General features: G+C 45.8%; 3 protein-coding genes across 6 annotated transcripts in view; all 3 read left to right on the forward strand.

Annotated features, from left to right (window-relative positions):
- Nucleotides 1-12,476, forward strand: part of LOC119170168 (F-box/WD repeat-containing protein 7) — a 34,938-nt gene extending 22,462 nt beyond the window's left edge. For both annotated transcript variants that reach the window (XM_037421245.2, XM_037421244.2), the window contains exons 7-11: nt 1,894-2,178; nt 4,346-4,641; nt 5,414-5,609; nt 7,494-7,734; nt 11,747-12,476. In XM_037421245.2, coding sequence (XP_037277142.2) covers nt 1,894-2,178; nt 4,346-4,641; nt 5,414-5,609; nt 7,494-7,734; nt 11,747-12,012 — 1,284 coding nt within the window. In that variant the 3' untranslated portion in view covers nt 12,013-12,476. The remainder of the gene's footprint in view (nt 1-1,893; nt 2,179-4,345; nt 4,642-5,413; nt 5,610-7,493; nt 7,735-11,746) is intronic.
- A 1,288-nt stretch (nt 12,477-13,764) lies between these two features.
- The window catches only part of Pfas (phosphoribosylformylglycinamidine synthase), a 36,656-nt gene continuing 27,545 nt past the window's right edge, over nt 13,765-22,875 (forward strand). Inside the window, exons 1-4 of one of the 3 annotated variants that reach the window (XM_037421240.2) lie at nt 13,765-13,902; nt 19,551-19,833; nt 20,775-20,922; nt 21,473-21,623. In XM_037421240.2, the coding sequence (XP_037277137.2) occupies nt 19,556-19,833; nt 20,775-20,922; nt 21,473-21,623 (577 nt within the window). In that variant the 5' untranslated portion in view covers nt 13,765-13,902; nt 19,551-19,555. Of the gene's footprint in view, nt 13,986-19,550; nt 19,834-20,774; nt 20,923-21,472; nt 21,624-22,875 lie in introns of all 3 variants that reach the window. The other 2 variants (XM_037421241.2, XM_037421239.2) reach the window with 2 other exon arrangements.
- LOC119170167 (AP-2 complex subunit alpha) lies at nt 14,382-17,476 on the forward strand. The gene has a single exon (XM_037421243.2). The coding sequence runs from the start codon at nt 14,584-14,586 to the stop codon at nt 17,344-17,346; it is 2,763 nt and encodes a 920-aa protein (XP_037277140.2). The 5' UTR covers nt 14,382-14,583; the 3' UTR covers nt 17,347-17,476.

A 22,875-nucleotide genomic window follows, 5' to 3' on the forward strand; every position in this document is an offset into this window, starting at 1 on the left:
ACTCGGAAAAACGTAGAAACGCACGGCAAGTGCCGATCGTCGCAAGCGCTCAGCGAGCGAGGCCGATCAGATGTAGCCAATGGCGGCCTCGGTAGCGTACCATGTGACCGGTAGAGATGCGCGAAGCGGCTGCAGCTTGGCTGCAAACCGACTTGGAAACGACTGTTTTGTGAAATTCCTCACTAAAATACGAAACTAGGGGGACGCCTGTACACTAGAAGGAGCCTTGATCTACACCACCGAACAAACCCCGATGGCGGACGTCATCGTGTTGCCGAGTGGCGGATTTTCAAAAATAGCCGTCGGATGCGTGAATTCGCGACTTCGGCAGCTACCTTCACTAGCGCAGATCGACTTTTTACCACTTTCTCGTTTGAATTCAGCTATGACCTTTGGGGAAATGATAGTTGAATGATCAAAAGTGATTTTAGAAGCAATATCTCAAAAGTGGAAATTTTCGCAAAAAACGCGATTTTTCGACCCGCATCTCCCCTTAAGCGCCTTCCCGATGACAAGTAGTGGCAAGCGCTCCGTGCCAGTCATATTGGCGGCAAGAAGCACAGTTATCCTTTGCTTGCACTTCTTGCCACCAATGCACACGTCCCCTTTGAAAGTCACCGTCTTGTCGGGCAGAGCTCTGAAAAATAGAGCAGTTTCATCTGCATTGAACACGTCACGTGGTTCATATGCGGCGATGTGCTCCAGCAGCTTCACATTTCTCCACTCGGTGGTCACGCTTTCGTCAACACTGGCCTTTTCGCCGCACACACTCCTGAAGACAAGTTCGTGTCTCTCTCGAAACCTCGCAAACCGCCCTTCTGACGCTTTGAACGATTCAATGTTCATCATTGCAGCGTACTTCTCACCTTGCGCCATGATGAGAGGTCCGCCCAAAGGCAGATGCGCGTTGCGACAGTCAGTAATCCACCGTAGCAAAGCTTCTTCAAGCTGGGGATGAGCTGCGGTTCGCAACCGCTTTCTAGAGGCATGAAACTTCTCGCCTTCGAAGGCTTGTCGAATCTGTTGTTCATTTTTCACGTACGTTCCCAATGTGCTCCGCTTCACGTTGTACTTGGTCATAACCTGCTGTCGCGATTTGCCGTTCTTCAGTGCTTCCGAAATTTCCACTTTAGTCGCCAAGTTATTCGCGTCGTAGTTCTGCCGCTTTTTCGGCGTTGCCATCACTGTAGCGCACGATAGTGGTGGCATGCAAATACGGTTACAATGGAAGAAAAAGAGAACTCCGCAAGAAGAGATGGTTCCGACACGACAACACAAGGGAAAATGGCGTCGGAGGCGCTGAGTGGAGAAGAAAGAAGACACCGATGTTCAGTGACGCTGCGATCGCCCCCACTAGTTGATGATGATGGCGATGCCACTCAGGTTTCGGTTTCACTCCAGTGGTGCCAGCGCTGCTTTATCACACTTTTGTGTAGCAGCAGCCGTCAGCATTTGTCCGAATTAAGCGGTGCAGAGCCGAATTCCGACGAAATAAGGAAGGTTTGGTCCCATAGATTAACATGCACTTTGGCCGGGACCAATAGAGCCGCCCGAATTCCCAAATTAACGGGTGTCGAATTAACGAGCTTTTACTGTATTCTAAATAAATAAATAAATATATCAGTGCTCAAGCTTTCCAGCAACAACTGCTGTTTGCGTAGGCTCTCAAATAAACTTGTCTATTGACATGTTGCGCATGATCTGAACATAGCAACCTCAAACATTCGGGAACTTTCCTAAAATTACGGTGCAATGGGCACCAACTGCTGTTACCAGTCGATTTTATTGTGAGGCCCAGATACATCAAATTAAAGAAAGTGGCACACTTGGCAGTATTTCAGGGATGCGCCTGTGCACCTCGCACATTGAGTTTTCCTCTCTCTTGGTTTGCAGCTGGCACTGTATGTGCTGTCGTTCTTGGAGCCTCGAGATCTGCTGCGTGCGGCGCAGACATGCCACTATTGGCGCATCCTGGCAGAGGACAATCTCCTGTGGCGCGAGAAGTGCCGCGAGGCTGGCCTGGATGATGTGCAGGAGGTGCTAGGCCGACGGCTATCTTCCTGCTCCGCATCTCCGCCCTCTCCGAGCTCCGTAGGTCCTATACCCTGGAAGCTGGCATTCATGCGGCACCACTACGTTGAAATGAACTGGCGCTGCAAGCCGATACGGGAGCCCAAGGTAGGTCAGATACTCTGGAGCAAAGGTTGTTTTCAACAGACTTGCTGTTTGCCTGAGCAGTTTTTTTTTTTTTTTTTTTTGGAGGGGGGTTGTGGCTTTTGAATCTCAAAGAATAGCAAAAAAATTCATTTCTTGAAAATAAATATTTAGTTTCTGGAACCATTTCTCTATTTGAATCCAAAACATCTATCGTAATTACTCGAATCTAATGCGCACCTTTTTTCCGGTTAAGCGAGTTCATAAATTGCATGCACGTTAGAATTGAGTACGAAAAAAAAAAAACATGAATACGGTCATTCTATTGCCATCGGCATTTTCAAAATGGTTGCCCCCTACGTGCGTCAGTCATTTCTGCCTATGTGTTTCCCATGTGCGGCACTTCGTACGTGTGCTGAGGAGTTCGTCATCTTGTAGTGCATTAGCATCGATGGAATGGAAGGGCCGACTCCAAAAACTCGAGTGCATCACGATGCCGCTTTTAAAAGGGAAGTCATCGCGTGTGCAGAAACGGATGGAAATCGGGTCGCATCGCGGTCGTTCAGAGTTTTTGAAACGTGCGTGCGGGAGTGGCGGAAACAAAAGCAGAAGATTGTCGACAGCAAAGCTTCACGCAAAGGCTTCAGTGGACCACAGCAGGGTCGGTTTCCGCAAATTGAAGAGCTGCTCGGCGAGTATGTGCTTGAGCAGCGAGCGGCACAGTGGCCCGTGACGACAGAACTGCTCCAAGTGCGGCCTATGCAGTTAGCCTTAGAAAAAAGTCTTATGCGGAGCCAGTTTAAAGTGAGCAGGTGCTGGCTAACTAACTTTATGAAGAGGAAAGGCTTTTCCCTCCGAAAGTGAATGGGCATATGCAAAAAGTTCTGCGTAGGAGTACGATGAAAAGCTTCACAGTTTTCACAGGTTCGTCCTAAACTTGCGGCACAACAACCGCTACCACCTGCTTGGGCAAATCGGGAATGCCGATCACGCGCCTCTTTACTTCGATATGCCTGGCACCGCAACCGTCGAGAAGAAGGGGGCGAAGAAAGTTCGCGTGCCGACGTCGGTCCATGGTAAAACTGCAGTGACGCCAATGCTCTGTTACACGTCAGATGGGCACAAGCTTTCCCCGTACCTCATATTTAAACGGAAGACGCTCCCGAAAGGAGTCGTTTTTACGAGTGGTGTGATCGTGCGGGCCGTCGAGAAAAATGGGTGCGCATTGCAATTGATGTCTTAATTTTTTTTTTTTTGTCGTGGAAATCGTGTGTGCGTTACAATCGAGGGCGCGGTAGAATCGAGTAAATACGGTACTCTTAGAACCGTGCACAAGTGCTTCGAAGAATTTTTTACGTGCTCCTAGATAGTGAAAATCATTGTGCAAGTGCAAATTGCAAAAAACAGTGATTTTAAAAAACATTATATAGCTCTGTGATGGTGTGAAAAGAAGACAATTTATTTTGCTCATTGAAAACAGAATTTTTTCATGTTCAAATTCCCCACTTCTGCTGGCTCCTCCATTCAGAAAGAAGCACACAAGAAGCAAATGCTTGACGGTAATTCTGAGGCCTCTGCATGGCCACGCCCACCATGTTGCTCTAGCTCACCTCGCCATTGGTACAATGCTCGCTCGGCGTTCATCTGCTGCTTGCATACTTCAAGGTCTAGGCTGTCCAAAATTCAGCTGCTTCGTGACGTGTTCACAGCACCACAATCCCTCATAATATAATTACACTTTAGTTTGGGGCTGTAAGCGGATACTCGATCAGATTGTGATGGTGCGCCGTGGTCGTAGACCACACATCTGATGCTTGGTTTTGTCACTAGGGCTAACTTCACTGACGACGAGATGAACCTTGAACTTTGCGAGCAAAAACAAGAAGATAGCGCACTCGGGATGTCTTTTTTCACAAGCAATGAAACACATCGCTCGCAGTCTCCTCAGAATTACGAATGGCCATTTTACGCATTGCCAGCGGACCCTACAGTCAAGCTCATCGGACCTCACAGCCACGGACTGCTCAGTGCAGCAGATAGCAAGTGGCTAGCTAACCACGTCCTGCCACCCCACGGAAATTATCCCCACCTTTAGCGTACACACATCTTGGTTTATACCAGCCTGGACAATAAGTTTTTATAACTTTTGGGATGTTGCTCGATTTTGGCAATGTTACTTATGGTTTTGCAGGTGCTGCGGGGTCATGAGGACCACGTCATCACATGCCTGCAGTTCTCGGGCAACCGCATTGTGAGTGGCTCGGACGACAATACCCTCAAGGTGTGGTCGGCAACATCGGGGCGCTGCTTGCGCACTCTCATTGGTCACACGGGTGGTGTGTGGTCGTCCCAAATGGCTGGCTCCTTGGTAGTGAGCGGCTCCACTGACCGCACCCTCCGCGTCTGGAATGCTGACTCGGGCATGTGCCTGCACACTCTGTACGGGCACACGTCAACCGTGCGGTGCATGCACCTGTACGGAAATAAGTGAGTGTCTTCCATCTCTCAATTGCTGCGACAGAGATAAAGCAGGTCAAGGAACTGATTTACGGCTTACTAGTATAGAGCTACGCAAATTGTTTTGCATTGTTTTGTCGCTGACAGGTACTGTCACTACACTCAAATCTTGATGTTACGAATCTGGATATAACGAAATATTGATTGCAACGAAGTAAATTAAAAATCAAAATAGTCTCGCAGCAGATTTAGTGTTAGAAATAAACCTTTATAACGAATTTTTGATATAACAAACTTATTATCATGTGAAATGCAAGTTTGTTATAATGAGGTTCGAGTGTATTGTGGAAACCTTTACTTTCTCACACCGTAAACTTCTAAACATTGTTAATGAAGGAGTTGTTTTTGGGAAGAAATTCATTTAAAAGTATGCAGGCAGCTTTGATTCATGAAATGTGTCTGTGTGTGTGTGGAGAGGACCCTTTCATTAAGCATAATTTTTCAGTGAAGAACAAGAACAGTGTTCATCACTACGTTTGCAATTGGAGCTTGATGATGTTCCAGGTGAAAGAGACCTCAGTTACAGAAGCATTGGCCAGCCTTGATGTGTTGCTTGCATCAAGTAACCCTTCTGTAGGGGTTATGAATGCATCTTCGACTTTTGAAATCAAAGTTCAAAGCTACAAAGTCAGAAATCATCAGTTTATTTTAGTTGTTTGCTCACACTAAGGTTGGCTGATCTACATCAGTGTTTTGCTCATTAGTTGCATCATTCAAGATTGCTTTCCTTTTATTCTTGCAGGGTGGTGAGCGGTTCTCGAGACGCAACGTTGAGAGTCTGGGACCTCGAAACCGGACAATGCTTGCACGTGCTCGTGGGCCATGTTGCAGCAGTGAGGTGTGTTCAGTACAATGGGCGCCTGGTGGTCAGTGGAGCGTACGACTACATGGTCAAAGTTTGGGACCCACGGAGAGAGGAATGCCTCCACACATTGCAGGTGGGCACACTTGCTTTCTGCATGTGCATCTTTTCACAGCAACAGACTTCTCCTCTAGAGGCCAGCTGCAATGAATTTTTGCACCAAGTGCAATGAAGCCTAGCTTCACATTGTGCAAATATACGGCAGTTTCGCTGCAAGCTTTTGTGTTTAAAACAAGAGTGGATGAGTAGAGATCAACTAACAAAAGTTGTTAGTTGCTTATACAGGTACAGATGACGTCCGATTTCTCGGACGCCCGAAATTCCGGACTCATCTGTGGCACCGTCAAGTTCCCCATAGAGTCATTGTATTAAAGAGTCTGAAATTCCAAACGCTTATAGCCTTCGGCATCCGATTTCCCGGACTTTTCACTGTTAACCGCCGACCCAAAGTCTCCACCGCCGCCGCCATTTTGGTTGTTTTCGATTTCTCGAACTCGTCATACATCTCTGGTATGGCCAGCAGCACCGCCGCCAACCGCGCACAGCGCCGCGGCTGCAGTAACCTTGAAACCGCACGTGTCAATCCGTTGCCCGCCATAGCTTATCGGCTTAGTCAAGCCAAACTTCACTGTGTTCATTCACGTGTTGTTTTGTCAGCTCTGCAGTCGTGTCTGCGGTTGATCGTTTGCTGCTGCGTGTTATCTTCAGTGATCACGTTTTCCGACCTTCAGCATCCACTGAGTTCCTAGCTGCTTCGTGCTGCCTTTTTCGTCGGAAAAATGCGGACTTGACTGATGACGATATCGCTGGTCAGGTTACGGAGGATTCTGACGCCTCCGAGAACGAAGAGCCATCTCCTACGCGGCCAAAAAGCTCATAGTTGACGCGTGAACTGATGACACTGTCATCGGTTTACAACGGCAACATGACGTTGACTGAAATTGAGGCAGACATGATCGCGGGCAAGTGGAACGCCATGCGAAAGAAAATAGGCGACTTCTTTGTGCCCAAGTGCTGACGTATGTGGTAGCGCCGGCCAAGTCGGATTTTTATTTTTTTTTTGTAAACTGCTCTTTTTAGAGCCACCTAAACGATGCATTGACTGAATTGCAATGGGAATCTTGTACTCCTGCCGTTGGCCTCTCCTTCAGCAAAAAATACCTACAAAAAAAAAAAGGCGCGTTTTCACATGCATTCGTTTTTTCGACTGCCTGATTTTCTGGACGTTTTCGGGGTCCCTTTAGGGTCTGGGAATTCGGAAGTCGACTGTAAACATGCTTATAAAGCACCTCCATATAAAGAGTTTTTCAATATTACGAAATTTTTTATTCTCCACTGTTGCTCCATAGAAGTGCAGGTATTTGCGACCTCTATGTAACAAAGTAACAGGGGGGGACATCCTCGTCATAGCATATTTTCGCCGCGGACAATCTACAAATTTCTATTTGAATTTTGTTTCTTTGGCACTAGCCTGCATTTTACGCTGACAAAGCGTGAAGCGGTGGCACGCTCGTGCTCCCTGGCTACTCCCAAGCAAGAGCTAGCACTCATTATTGCGCGCGGGTGTGCGCAAGGTGGGCGCACGGGCTTGCTCCACTCGAGCCGGCGTTGCCGCCGTTCTTGCCGTAACGAGCACATGTGCGGATGTACCCTCCCCTTCCCTCTAAACCAAAAACAAACAAAACTACTTTTGCATTGGCAGTACCACTCTTCGATTGCTTCGACCCTTCCTCTGCCCTAGTGAGATGAAAGTGGGGGTGCAGATTATATGCTGGGGCGGGTTATATGGTAAATGCAAGGTGGAAATTCGGAGCACTAGTATGAGGAAAACAACCATGTATTATATGCAAGTTTTTACGGTAGTCCTGAGGGCTTGCCGTGGGTTGATAATATGGATGTGTGATGTATTGTTTTTTAGTGGTGCGTTATGGAGTGTTTTGAATTTCTTCCACAATTGCAGGGCCACACAAACCGGGTATACTCACTGCAGTTTGACGGAGTACACGTGGTCAGTGGCTCCCTGGACACATCGATCCGAGTGTGGGATGTGGAAACAGGTGCCTGCCGGCACCAGCTCATGGGTCACCAGTCGCTTACATCTGGCATGGAACTTCGAAACAACATTCTTGTCTCGGGAAATGCTGACTCAACGGTCAAAGTCTGGGACATCGTGACCGGCCAGTGCCTGCAAACTCTGGCTGGTGGGTAGACCGTCGTGGCACTTGAAAACCTCGGGCGGAAATATTTTGCATGAGCTTTAAAAAAAAAAGAAAAAGAAAGGGAGACCATCAGATGTTCATAATAATTCACAATTGTGTATGAAAACAAAAAATCAGTAGTCTGGCTGTTTTATTGGCATTTGATGTTGAGCAAGCAAGGTGGATGTGGCTGCAAAACCCCAAAACCCCTTGACAACTTTGCAGCCGCATGTTTTAAGACCAAAATTGGGTCTTCAAAGATATCTGTAAATATTTACATGCGAAAGACTCCCCTTAGACAGTTATTGTTTACCATCAGCGTGATAGTGGGGGTTATGTGAATAGTGTTACCGTGCAGCAAACATACGTTGGAGATAGCGTCATATAGTTTAAAGAAACAGCGTTTGCGGGGTTAACGTGCCGCAGCTGGGATGGTGGCGCCACCTATCGGAGGTTTAATAAGTTAAATAACATTGAAAAAGAAAAGAAAATGAAAATGTTTGCCTGTGTCATCGTGTGAAGCAATGTTACAAGTTTATTTTAGTAATAACAAAACTAAATACATATGAACCTCGCATAAAACGCGAGAACATTTACCATAATTACTCGAATCTAACGCGCACCTTTTTTCCGTTTAAGCGAGTTCATAAATCGCATGCGCGTTAGAATCGAGTACGAACAAAAAAATTACGGTCAATCTATTGCCATCGCAAATCCAAAATGGCCGCCCCCTACGTGCGTCGGCTATTTCTGCCTATGTGTTTACCATGTGCGGCACTTCGTACGTGTGCTGACAAGTTCGTCATCTAGTAGTGCATTAGCATCGACGACGTGGAAGGGCCGACTCCAAAAACTCGAGTACACCACGATGCCGCTTTTAAAAGAAAAGTCATCGCGTGTGCAGAAACGGACGGAAATCGGGCCGCATCGTGGTCCTTCTCGAAACGTGCGTGCGGGACTGGCGGAAACAAAAGCAGAAGATTGTCGACAGCAAAGCTTCACGCAAAGGCTTCAGTGAACCACAGCAGGGTCGGTTTCCGCAAATTGAAGAGCTGCTCCGCGAGTATGTGCTTGAGGAGCGAGTGGCACAGCGGCCCATGACGACAGAACTTCTCCAAGTGCGGGCTATGCAATTAGTCTTAGAAAAAAGTCTAATGCGGAGCCTGTTTAAAGCGAGCAGGTGCTGGCTAATTAACTATATGAAGAGGAAAGTCTCTTCCCTCCGAAGGGGAACATGCATATGCGAAAACTTTTGCGGAGAAGTACGATGAAAAGCTTTACAGTTTTCAGAGGTTCGTCCTAAACTTGCGGCGCAACAACGGCTACCTGCTTGGGCAAATCTGGAATGCCGATCAGACGCCTCTTTACTTCGACATGCCTGGCACCACAACTGTCGAGAAGAAGGGGGCGAAGCAAGTTCGCGTGCTGACATTGGTCCACGGTAAAACTACAGTGACGGCAATGCTCTGTTACACGTCAGATGGGCACAAGCTTCGCCCGTACCTCGTATTTAAATGGAAGACAATCCCGAAAGGAATCGTTTTTTCGAGTGGTGTGATCGTGCGGGCCAGCAAAAAAAAAAAAATGGGTGCGCGTTGGAATCGATGTCTTACGTTTTTTTTTTTTTCGCAGTGGAAATTGGGTGCGCGTTACAATCGAGGGCGCGGTAGAATCGAGTAAATACGGTATGTTGCTGATTTGTTTACATCAATCTTCTAGTTAAGCCTAGAGATGTTGGAAATGGGAAGCTATCTCAAAATTTACGCTAACCTATCTGTCATCGAAGCTAACTGAAGGCAAGCGAAGCTATTTTAAACAGTCGTTTGCTTTGAACGAAGTGAATCTTTCAACAACTACGCCAAAATCACTTCAGAGCGGGTGTCCGAAAACGCCGCTATGTTTACAGACACTACGTGCCCTGCGCTAACACGGTAACACTAAATTTGGAAAATGGCATGCGTACGCATGCGTACATACATTACTACTGCGCATGCACACTTCGATCCTGCTATCCCGGTTAACTATAACTGTCTATTAATTCAAATGCCTAGCATCCACATACATTTTTGATGATCATCAGTCGAACATTCGACAGTCTATACAATACTGACAATCTACATTCGACAATCTAAACATTCCTTCAAGAAGGTTATGTCACGATTCGGAGTCCTGCAATTGTAGCCCAGAGATCCTGCTAACTGGGCGAGCTGAACATTTTAACAGCATTACAGAGAGGGGCCTTCAAATGCTAAAGAAGAGCATTGATATAAATTTTATCTTGCTATAATTTTCGCATCACCTTAGTGCCATGAAACAGGTAAGCGTGGCATTTTACGATGAGTGTTCAAGGATACATAACCACATTTTTTCCAGCCAAACAAAGATAGTAGGTGCACCATGTACCACATTAAGGTGTATTGCAGAAAGCACACTGACTGCACAGTAGATGAATATTCTTTTTGAGAGGCACACACCGGAGAGCAGTTTTTGTTTCTAAATGTGTATGAGGTGTATCTTATAATGAGCAAGGTGCCATTTTCTCATTTTCTGACAAAAACCTTTTCAGTGTAGGCACACTGTTGGCTCTTGTACCCAGTTGGTCTGTTACATCAGTCCCTCTCATAAACTGGATCAACTTTAAATACCTTTGCATTGATATTGTTACAAGGTAGTGGGCATGACCCCGCTGTACAAAAAAAATTGACGCAAAAAAAGCGAACTCGCCGCGCGAGATGCTGACCGCCTTTGGGTGGCACATCTACTTCTAAATAATGTAAATACCGCAATCACTGGTGTAATGAACCAACTCGCATAATCAACCCAACCTCTGACCTTGGTCCTTGAAGAAAAGAAAAAAGAACTTTTTTATTGTATCTGTTCATTTTATTTCAGTATGGTAACCAGTGCTATGGCAATTGAAACAACATTAAGTTAAGCCATTATATAACAAAATAACAATGCATGAAAAGTCAAAGCCTAGTTTCGCAACCATGGTAAACAGTTGCGAGCATTGCGAGCGCGGGCATTGTCAATCAAATTTAAAAGTTGTGCCTTTTGCGGCAAAGGGCTATCTGTCGAATGCAGGAGAAACCTCTTTGCTGACAGCGCCATGCAAGCACAGCGGCACAAAAACAAAGCAATAAAACAGTGCGTGACCTCCTAAATGGCAAGTGTGCAGTGTTGAAACGATGCCGCGCACCCGCCATCTAGTAGTTTATGCAAAGCGCAACCGCGCCCACTGCGTCGGCGGCGCGTCGTGCACCCGCAACATTTGTGCGCCTCCATTCGACACTGCGTTTTTCTTGTCGGGTTTGATGTTGTGAACTTAGTTGGGACACTTGCTGCGCAGAGCACATTCGGCCGGTACGTTAGCTACACGGCTGGTTAGAAACAGCATGCGCAGGAGCATTGGAACCGAGCGGCTGGACGACACTTCGGTGTCGACCTGTGCGCTTTCGTTATAGGAGGAAACAAAAAGAGCTTCGGACTACGAAAAAAGAGTCGTCACGCATTTCACGGGCCAAAACAAGCAAAGCCGTCACGCGAAATTTTCGCTGTTATAACTCTTGTGACGTTTTTCTCCCGCGTAAGGAACTCTCCACCCAAATTGCGGTCAACTTTTTTGAAAAAAAAATGTGGGTTCATTACGCGAGTAAACACGGTATACTTGCTTTTGTCTCTTGCGTATTCGTGATTTCCGTGACAATATTATGCACCATAGCTCGCATCTGAAAAGTTAGGTATTAAGACAGTTTCAGCACTCTTTTGCTTTTTTTAAAGCTGATAAAAATGCACTTGGACACGTGTCTTGCCTGTTCATCCTAGGCTCACTGACATTAGATGGCCTGCCAAGAGCGCACACTCGTGTTTTAAGAGCACAGACTGCCTTCCTTGTTCAGTAATACTGTGGCACTCTGCTGTTGTACTTCTTTGAGAACACAGAGGAATAACACATGACCTGTGAAAATGTAGTGCCAGGCTGGTCAACGTTTGACTTTTATAACTTCCTTTTCAGGAGCCCACAAGCACCAAAGTGCGGTGACATGTCTTCAGTTCAACTCCAAGTTTGTGGTCACCTCATCGGATGATGGCACCGTGAAACTTTGGGACCTTCGCACTGGTGAATTCTTGCGCAACCTTGTGGCCCTGGAGTCCGGTGGATCGGGGGGCGTCGTGTGGCGCCTTCGTGCTTCCTCCACCAAGCTGGTGTGCGCAGTCGGCTCGCGAAATGGCACTGAAGAGACGAAGCTGCTCGTTCTGGACTTTGATGAGCCTAAGTGAAGGGCCATTCAAAGCACCGTGTTACCTCCCAATGTCCCAGACAAGTGCCAAAGGAAATGGGTCGCATGTGCCGCTTTGCGTGTGCGCCATTTAAGGGCTCTCTGCCATAGGAGATTGCCAAGACCCTCTACCCCCATTGTCCCAGATTTTTTTGTGCCTGGGAAGAATGTGCTGTGGCAGCAAGACATTTTATTGTGGTGACTCTGCCGTGATTCTCCTTGAACTCTCCTTTGTCTCTGCTTCCCTTTCTTCTTCCCCTGAGAAACAGTCTCCGGAAGAACTGTTGCAGTGACTTACAGAGCTGGTTGTGGTGCAGTGCTGCGACCGTGTGTCATGTGCCTGCCTATTGCGTTCTTGCCAGTACAGAACCCATTTCTCACTCGGTGACATTTTACAATGAATCCCTTTTTTTCTCCTCCGTGTACAAGAAATCACGGACCCGAACAGTGTTCATGTCCAACAGGTCCCAGCTGGCAGCAAGTCTTTTGTGCCATTACTGCTCAAGCTTTGTGTCCAGGCCACTGCAATTAGTTGGTGGGAAGCGTCGTCGTATAGCCTGGTGATAGGGGAAGTGGCCTTGCCTTATGGAGTAAAGCACCACGCCCCAAATTCGCATTTTATTTTGTCCCCCCTCGGACACGGGGGAACACCTCCTATATTTATTTAATTTTGGCAAGGTGCTATCCCTTTCGACAACTGTGGCGCAAGTGCCTCAGTGACTGAGAACAATTGGAGGGGCCTTTGGTAAATGTAATTTCCCTTTTGAGTGCTTAGAAATAATAAATGTGAATGTTTTTTTTTTTTCTATTTCTCTCAGTTCTCCCTCCAATTTTTTCCCCCTTAAGTGCTCACGGAAAACTTGCTTCTTGAAAGTTCATGCCTCTTGTTTACCTTTTTTTGGCAAGTTGTGCGGTAGCCCCAGTGTGCCACTGTATTCTTAATACTGGTGTACGGACTTGTAGGAGAGGTCAGGTTTGTGGTATTTTGCCCGTGGACTTAGTTTTAGGGGGTTTAGTTCGTCGTACCGGGTGCACTAACTTACGCAAGAAGAACCGGCGCAGGGCGCCGTTACTTTTGACTGCCATGCTTCTTGCTGTACATTTTGTTTGTTCTCCAAACTAATTATTCTTTCTCTTTGCGTTGTACATTGCTGTATATTCTCTGCTTGTCTGCAGGTTTGTTTATAGTTGTTGACTGAAGGCAAAGTAAAACCAATTGTTTCACCTGTACTGCTTGTCTATGGATTCTCTATGGGCTTACTTGACACAAAAGCATCGAAACACCGTCATGTTCCAAGTCCAGGTAAATTTATACCTTCACCATTTAGGCCGCATTTTAAGGTTACCTTTGGTTATTGAATAAAAAAATTTGAGCAGAGAATTCTATCTGCCACAGAATTATCCAAAATAGTCACAGTTGGCCGATTTTCGAACCTCGTGTTACACTGTACGAGACCATTCAACCTGACTGCGTGTGACTGAAAACACCAGTAGTATCTCAAAAAGGCGCTCGGCCAGCCGTAGTGCTGGCTATCTTGAAATGTAGCAGAGAGAAAAGTATTTCCCGTTTTCGAGCGGTTACTTTCAGTTTTCCAGGTTGCCTTAAGCTGTGCTGCATCTTTCATGTAGGCTGTTGTCTGATAAGATCAAGAATGGCGTGATTTCGCTGTCTCGCCGGCACTGTGCAAGGCTACGGCGGCTTGAGAAGGGAGCGCCCCAAGGAAAACGTTATCGTTCAAGTGGTGAGGAGGTTCGGACGAGCAGACGCAGGCACTATCTGCGTAGCCGGCGGCGGTCAAATCAAGGCCGGGTGAAACCTTCCGTCTCGTCCAACGAAGAAGCTAAGCCAGTTGAGACGTGTCCTCCGACCTCCAAGCAGTACGGCCCGAAGGTAGGTGAGCGCACTTTTACGTAAGCAGCAACAGGTTGGCTAAACTGTCCCACTTGAACCACTGCAAGACCGCGTCAAGAAAGGTGAGCTCGTGATGAAACGCTCGGTTTATTTCCCTGTTTTGCGTTTCGTGAACGCCCAGGCTAGGCGCACAAATTGAGATCTTGCAGCTGTCGCTTCAGGAGGTCCGAAATGCGATATCTTTATTTGCCGCTGTATCTTATCTGTCGCGTAATCAAATAGTTGCCGGCAGGAAAAAGAAGAAAAAATAGTGCCCGAAACAAGCGAAACATCGTTAGGCTACGCTAAGTTGGAAGTGCAGTGCGAACGAGCTACAGCGAAACAATTGAGCGCAATTTTTCATTTGCAGCGCCGTGAACCATAAATTAGCCCGCCTACATTTAATCATTTAATAGCGGAGTGGCAGCGACCCCATTGGGCGGCCATGGGTCGCGTCAGACACGTGACTGCATTCCTCCCGAGGATGGCAGAAGAGGGGCGGTTTGAGGGGTGTGTGTGATTGCTGGCGGCTTCATGCAGCGGTACTCCCGGGGTATGCTTTGCGGCGAGTCGTATTTCAGTGTCATCAAGTCTTGCTGAGCGGACGGGGGGGCTCTTCGCGGGCAGCTGCGTCGTCGACGGTTTGTTCGGCATCGAGAAAGCCGTCCGTAAGAAGTAACGATGCCGCCGGCCAAAGGGGACGGCATGCGTGGCCTGGCCGTGTTTATTTCCGACATCCGCAACTGCAAGAGCAAGGAGGCCGAAACTAAGCGAATCAACAAAGAACTGGCCAACATTCGGTCAAAGTTCAAGGGCGACAAGACGTTGGACGGCTACCAAAAGAAGAAGTATATCTGCAAATTGCTGTTCATCTTCCTTCTTGGGCACGACATAGATTTCGGTCACATGGAAGCGGTGAACCTACTCAGTTCGAACAAATACTCTGAAAAGCAGATCGGCTACCTCTTCATACTGGTGCTCATGAATGCCAAAGACGAACTCATGCGCCTCATCGTGCAGTCCATCAAGAACGACTTGGCGTCTCGCAACCCCGTTCACGCCAATCTCGCCCTCCAGTGCGTCGCCAACATGGGCAACCTGGAGATGGCCGAAGCGTTCGGCCGCGACATCCCCAAACTCTTGGTCTCTCCCGACACCATGGACCAGGTGAAGCAGAGCGCCGCGCTATGCCTCTTACGCCTTCTCCGCACTCTGCCCGACGTCGTGCCGGGGGGCGAGTGGACTTCGCGAATCATCCACCTACTCAACGACCAACACCTGGGTGTTGTCACGGCCTCCGTTAGCCTTATCGACGCCCTGGTGAAGAAAAACCCGGAGGAGTACAAAGGATGCATACCGCTTGCAGTGTCGCGGTTAAGTCGCATCGTGAACGCCTCCTACACTGACCTGCAGGACTACACCTACTACTTCGTACCGGCGCCCTGGCTGTGTATGAAACTGCTGCGTCTCCTACAGAACTACCCACCTCCGGAGGAGCCCAGCGTACGCGGTAGGCTCAACGAGTGCCTCGAGTCCCTGCTCAACAAAGCCCAGGAACCGGCGAAGTCGAAGAAAGTGCAACACTCGAACGCTCGCCATGCTGTGCTGTTTGAAGCCATCTCACTCATTCTGCATATGGACCGGCTTGGAGCGCTGCCTGAGCCACACCTCCTCATTCGCGCCTGCAGCCAGCTCGGTCATTTCCTGCAGCACCGAGAAACAAACTTACGTTACATGGCTCTGGAAGGGCTCTGTCTTCTGGCCACCTCAGATTCGTCGCACGAAGCCGTGAAGAAACACCAGGAGACCGTGGTGGCTGCTTTGAAGATGGAGCGTGACGTCAGTGTCCGGCAGAAGGCAGTGGATCTGCTTTACGCCATGTGCGATCGCACCAATGCTCAGCTCATTGTAGGCGAAATGTTAAACTACCTCGAGACTGCCGACTATGCCATTCGTGAGGAGATGGTGCTTAAGGTAGCTATCCTGGCTGAGAAGTATGCATCAGACTATACGTGGTATGTTGATGTAGTGCTCAATCTCATCCGTGTCGCTGGTGATCACGTCAGTGAAGAAGTTTGGTATCGTGTCGTGCAGATTGTAGCCAATCGTGAAGATGTCCAAGGTTATGCAGCCAAAGTCTGCTTTCAAGCACTTCAGGCACCAGCCTGCCACGAAAATATGGTGAAAGTTGCCGGCTACGTGCTTGGAGAGTTTGGCAACCTTGTTGCTGGAGACCAGCGCTCTGCACCAGCAACTCAGTTCCGCCTCTTACATTCCAAGTACCACCTGTGTAGTGCTCCAACACGTGCCCTCTTGTTGACCACTTACATCAAGTTTATCAACCTTTTCCCTGAAATAAAAGCTGAAATCCAAGAGGTGCTGCGGAGCGACAACAATCTTCGCTGTGCCGATGCTGAGCTACAACAGCGTTCGGTTGAGTACCTCGGTCTGAGTCGCATTGCATCACCTGACGTGCTGGCCACTGTGCTAGAAGAAATGCCGCCTTTTCCAGAGAGAGAGTCTTCCATACTTGCAATGCTGAAGCGTAGAAAGCCTGGTCTTAAAGAAGCTACAAGTGAAGCTGTGCCGCCGCCTACACCACCACGATCTGCAGAGAGCAGTACAAAGTTGCCGGTGACCAATGGAGGAGGTGTGGAGGCTGACCTTTTGGGACTTTCTTTGCAACCGTCTGAGGACGAAGCACTGCCTGTTGCTGCACCTGTTAGTGCTGAGGATGGTCTTCGGAAAATGGTGTTACGCAACACGGGTGTGCTATTTGAAAATGACATCATTCAAGTCGGTGTGAGAGCGGAGTTCAAGCAGAACCTTGGTCGTCTGAGCCTCTTCTATGGCAACAAGAGCACCTTTCAGTTGCAGGGTGTCGCAGCTACCGTGTCCTGCCGAGGTGACCAGGCGACCAAGCTTTTTGTGCAGGCCAAGCCAGTAGAAAAAGTGATTGATGCTGGCTCCCAAATTCAACAGATCGTCAGCGTAGAGTGCCTTCAAGAATTTCAAGAACCTCCAGAACTTTTGGTTCATTTTCTTTATGTTGGTAGTGCTCAGTCTGTGTCTATTAAGCTTCCCGTCTTTCTGAACAAATTTTTCGAGCCAACGGTTATGAATGCCGAAAGCTTTTTTGCTCGCTGGAAAAACCTTACGGGGCCACAACAAGAAGAACAAAAAGTTTTTCGGGCACGGTTTCCCATGGAAGCTGCTGCCATCAGAACAAAGTTGGAAGGCTTTGGCATGCAGCTGCTTGAGGCAATTGACCCAAACCCCAACAACTACGTCTGTGCTGGTATTGTGTGCACACGTGGCCAACAGGTTGGGTGCCTCATGCGGCTGGAGCCTAATGTCGAAGCTCGCATGTTCCGTCTGACCATTCGTGCCAGCAAAAGCCATGTTGCTAAGATCATGGTTGACCTTTTGTATGAGCATTTGTAAATGGCACCACTCGTTGTGCTCACTGTTGGCTAAGATAAATACACATATTCTTTATAATATATGCTGCTGATCATTTTTCACTAAGATGCTCCAAGGTGCCTTGTTAGCAAATAAATCCCTTTTGTTACAACTTTTGCCTCTAATTGTGCATTCCTGCTGTTGGCAAAGCATGCTAAAGCATCAAGGCTTCGAAACAAACTTGCAACATGCTGTTTTGTCTTGCGTCAAGGCAAGTCCAGTTGTAATTGACATGCCTTGATGCTGCAACACAAGGGCAGTAGTTGGCAGCACAGCCAAGGTCAAGTTCAAGGTGACATTCTTCATGCACCAAGCTGAGACTTTATAATGCTTCTCATAACTTGAAATGTGGCTTTGTAGCTGTAGTCCATATTGTACCCTTGAATCGTCCTAAATTGCTGTGAATATATCCCATGGCTCTCCGTACATCAAACGGCAGTAAAAATTTGACCCTGCCCACTGCACCAGTGGTGTAGCCAGGGGGTAGCACACAGAGCCCGTGCCCCCATCTCCCTCGATCTTTTTTTTTTTTTTTACTAGATATATATAGTCGGGAATGACAATTTCAAAAAAATTTTTGCCCCTCCTAAAAAAAAATTTTGACTACGGCCTTGCACTGCATCACTTCACTGCTCTCTCCTGAGGAATCGATTAGCAACTATGTGCGTGCGATTCCAATATATTGTGCATTGTGTGAAGAGGTGTCTGAGCAGGTTTAAATGATCTGCAGCTCTGGTTGAAGTGCTGGAACATGAGTGTGCCTGCTTTCACTTGATATGCAAATGCACTACTTGAAATGTCGATCATGTCAAAAAGGGAAAGTTTGAAAATCTGAAATGATTAAACTTGATATATAGCCTCAGTCCCTCACTCTCTAAATGTTTACCCCTGGAAGTTTCTGGAGAGGGCCCTAGCTCTTATTGCGCCATGCTGAATGGCAGTATATTGAGAAATGCGAGTTACGAACTAGTGTGTACAATCTTTGTAATAGCTACAATTGTTTGAGTTTAATGAGGTGCTGTACTTGCATGAGACTGACCTATTTTGAAGTCTAAAGTTTTCTACTACTGGGAGTATATTATATGCCATAATCCTCAATGCTTGCTCATCATAACAATAGTTATGTTCAATGTTACCCTTTTTGTACTGGCTTTGTTTATTAATTTGTGTACAACGCACACTTGCCTATTCACCTTTGTTCTCGCTGCTTGCCCTTTGCAAGCACTTGTGGACCATGTCATCTGCAATGCCGTACAAGGTGTTGGGAATTCCCATTAAATTAAACGTAGAATGCACATGTGCACAGCACATTGAGATCTTCTGAGATGCAGCACTGGTGCACCAACTGCAATTGCTCTTCGTGTGGAAATTTTTTCACCAAATTTTCGAGCTGCCATTTTGGGGAGTGCAGCCTTTGTGTAAGTCTATTAGCGTTAGTGCTACACATGATTTGCTGAAAAGATTACGTCGAAATAAAACTTGATAAGTGTAATTGTGAGGTTTAGCAAAGCCTGCTAGTGGTGTATTGTGTGCTGGCTTTATCATGGAAGCTGTAAACGGATGTTCAAAGCATGCCTTTAAAATTCAATGTATTAATACACAGGTTGCATTACAAAGATGCAAGCTGTGTAGACCGGATATTGTAAGGCAGTTTGTACATAGGTGTGTGGCAGCTTGGGCTAGTTGGTATGGCATGACGATAGTTATAGCGGGAGAACAAAACGACGACACAGACACAAGAAGGACACGAAAGACACTTTCGTGTCCTTCTTGTCTCTGTGTCGTCGTTTTGTTCTCACGCTATAACTATCGTCTTGTACACGGGGTTGTGCACATTTGGAACTATCAGTTTTCCCAGAACAATATCCGCACACTTTCTTGTCCAGTCATTTCTTCACATACTTTCAAGTATACTTCACAGTATGATTATTGGATTGAGGCAAATGAATTGGTGAGTAGGGTACAATGATCCCCATTTCCATTAGGATTCTCTATGCTGTTGTCACAGTCATGCACATGTGATAGGAAATGAGGGGTTGCACATAGTAAAATGGTAATATCTCTTCCTTGTGTCGTTGCAGACTCATAGCTTTTAGCAGAATGCCACATGAGGCTGTACAAAAAAAAAGGGAGGGGTATTTTGCAAAAAGCACTTTGTGCTCTAAAAACTGCACTTGCCCCCACAGAAACGATGGCTATCCTTCGCTTCTACCAGTCGCCTGCCCTTTCAGACAGTGCTCTGAAGGGCAAGCTAGCTGCCATCAATGGGGCCCTTGGGCAAGATGCTGCCAAAAAACTGCTGACTGAATACTGCTACTACGTTCAACTGCAAGGACAGCAGGCACTTAATCAAGAGCAACTGAAGCACCTCATCTGGCTCCTAACACCTGGATTTAAGATTCACCTTGACCAGCAAACAACCCTGCAAGAAAACACACCAGCGAGCCTTCTTGTTGAAATTGGTCCAAGGTGAGATAAATTGGATGTAGCACCCTTGGGTTCTGCCGATATTGGATGGCTGCTATATATATATATATATATATATATATATATATATATATATATATATATATATATATATATATATATATATAAGGCTATGTAAAAAGCGGTGTGACAGGTCTCTCAAAAGAAAAATTAATATGTAAAGAAAAACATTGATACGTTCCACGTCATCCTTGTTTTTCTTTACATATTAATTTTTCTTTTGAGAGACCTGTCACACCGCTTTTTACATAGCCTTATATATATATATATATATATATATATATATATATATATAAGGCTATGTAAAAAGCGGTGTGACAGGTCTCTCAAAAGAAAAATTAATATGTAAAGAAAAACATTGATACGTTCCACGTCATCCTTGTTTTTCTTCAGCAGCAAACCTGACAATATGTTGACGGGAACTAAACAGCGTGAAAGATGGGGCTTATAGTGTAGATAACAGATGCAGCATCATTCAGTTTCCTTAAACATGTACCAACCAGCACAGTTTAATGTCATGCTGTTATAAATGCAAAATTAGTACCAAAGCTCTTTTTTTTTTCTAAAAATGCCATTAAGTACACACTTTGTTGTGTCATTCTTTCACTCTTTTCCTATTCCTGATACCTATTTAGTTTGAAGCTAATTGCACCATTAACACATTAAGTGGGTTAAGTGAGGTTTCGTGCAAATTCATTTCTTGAAGAAAATAGAACACAAAAAACGAGGACAAACTTTAACAGCGTGTATTCCCTATCCTTTGTACTAATTCTCTCTGTATGTTTTCTTCAACAAATGAACTGCAATTAGGTTACTCATGTTTCTCTACAAAGAACTGCACATTTACATAACTAAAATGTGTCGGGCAGCAAGCCATGTAGATAAGGGAAAGGTACTACAGCTGTTGCTTGTCTTTCTTCCAGGCTCAACTTCTCTACACCTTCATCAACACAGTCTGTAGCCATCTGCCAAACAATTGGGCTTGACTGCATCGACCGCATAGAGCGTTCCACACGTTATCTGATAAAGTTTAAAGATGGTTTTGCGTTTTCAAAAAAGAATGAGGACAAGGTATGTTTTAGGTGCCCATTAATAAAAAAAATATTTCAGCCTGTAACGTAGTATGAAACTCTCTTTACAGAGGGACAAGAAGCACAGGTGGCTTAATTCACCTATTTTATTTGGCATCTTCTTATCTATAATAGCCCCCTATTTTCTTCATGTGTATTATCTATGCTGTGCACAATAGATAACATGACAATTTATTAGATAGTGCACTCTTGAGTGCTGTATTTTGCTCTAAGTGAAGCCAGCTCCATTTCTATGATGCATATCAGGCAGTTCTAGAGTGCTTTATTGCTTTATCTAGTTTAAATGAAGTAAAAAGTTTTTTAATCACAGGCAGAACTTGTGCTGCTTTGTGTCAACAATCGATTTTGTATGAGGTGCCATAATATAGGCAGTTAAAATGAAAGGCACCGGGTCAATGCCTTCTGTTAATTTTGTTGTGCCCGATATACAAAGACACAAATCGGTAAAAACTTGCTCTAGATAATGCCAGTATCCTGATGGCCAAATAACTTGCAGTTTAAATGTAAGCAGATGATTCTTTTGTGACCAGGTAGTGGATGTGCTGCATGATCGCATGACAGAGACCCGCTACCTGACACCTGTGACAACGTTCGAGCTGCCCGCTAGCACTCACTCCTGGGAAGAGGTGGACATACTTCAGCATGGAAGGAAAGCCCTGGAACGAGTTAGCGCTGAACTAGGTGCAACGCACACTATTTTTAATACATTAAAGCCACGGTGATTAAAGCGCACACAAAAGGCTTGCCGCGCTTTATGGTTGAATAACACTCTCATTGATGCAAATAGGCCCGTCTAATTGCCACCAGTTGAGATTCGGTAACACGTGACAAAGTACAAAGACAAAAATATCGGTTTGATTTTCTTGCTCCTTGCGAATTGTGGACATTGAAATATTGTCTCCTAAATGTAGTTCATTATTTATTAACAATGCAATGCCTAATTGCCTAGATGAAGCATTTAATAACAATCGTTTCATAGCTAAAACCATCAAGAGACAGCTTTCTCAGAAACCATATAGAAAAGCATAAAATGCAAAACTATTATTATCCATAGAAAGCTCTGCAAAGTACTTTTATTTAACGATTTATTCAACAATATTAAAATACCTTGTCAATTCATGCTGACCTTCCTTCTTTTTGATGTTGGGAAAGCTTTCAGGAAGGTTAAAAAAAGTCAGTGCTAGTTTCCTCACTCAACTTAGCACTTGCTATGAAATTCGAAATCTTGTTCATTGCTGCGAGTATGGAGCTGTATTTAGGTTGGTACACCAGAACATAAAGCTATGAGTTTCAGAAATATTAGTGAAATCTCATTTCTGCTTTTACCTATTTTTGGCAAAAAAAGAATTTGCATTAATTGTATGTAGATTCGAAGATTCGTTGCTCCTGTGGGATGCTGGTTGAGAAAAGAAGGGAAAAAGCATGTTATCTCACAAAACTTATTTTGCAGAGTTATATCAATCAGGTTATTGAGCATAGCCAAGGAAGTGGGTTGCTCCCTCCCCCAAAATGTTTTTCAATTTTGCTTGCTTATACATATGTGCGCACATACAAATGTATGCACAAACATAATATGATTGAACCCCCCCCCCCCCCCCCCTTCCCGTTTTCTTGAAAAAATTTCTGGCTAGATACTGATGAGGTTCGACTGTATTTCTTGCTTAACATGCGTGCAGCGTGGTTTTAAACTATGGGATGTCACTGTTCTCCAGTGAGGCTTACTTCAAAATATGACAAAGCAGCGGTTCGAACAAGTCTGTTGTGCATTATGGGAAAGTGTTGCGTTAGGTAATGCAAACAAATATACGGCGAAAGACACACGAAGTGCTAACGAAAATTTGATTGCTTTTTCACGTTAGTTCTTGTGAGTGTAGTTGTACCAATCACTAAGGAAGTATGTAATGGTGACTAATGAATTTTAACTAATAAATGC

This window comes from Rhipicephalus microplus, chromosome 2 (assembly GCF_043290135.1).
Source record: "Rhipicephalus microplus isolate Deutch F79 chromosome 2, USDA_Rmic, whole genome shotgun sequence".
In the NCBI taxonomy this organism is placed as follows: domain Eukaryota; kingdom Metazoa; phylum Arthropoda; class Arachnida; order Ixodida; family Ixodidae; genus Rhipicephalus; species Rhipicephalus microplus.

Bases quoted from the DNA above. Each gene is read 5' to 3' on its own strand.
- LOC119170167 (XM_037421243.2), top strand. From the start codon at position 14,584: ATGCCGCCGGCCAAAGGGGACGGCATGCGTGGCCTGGCCGTGTTTATT.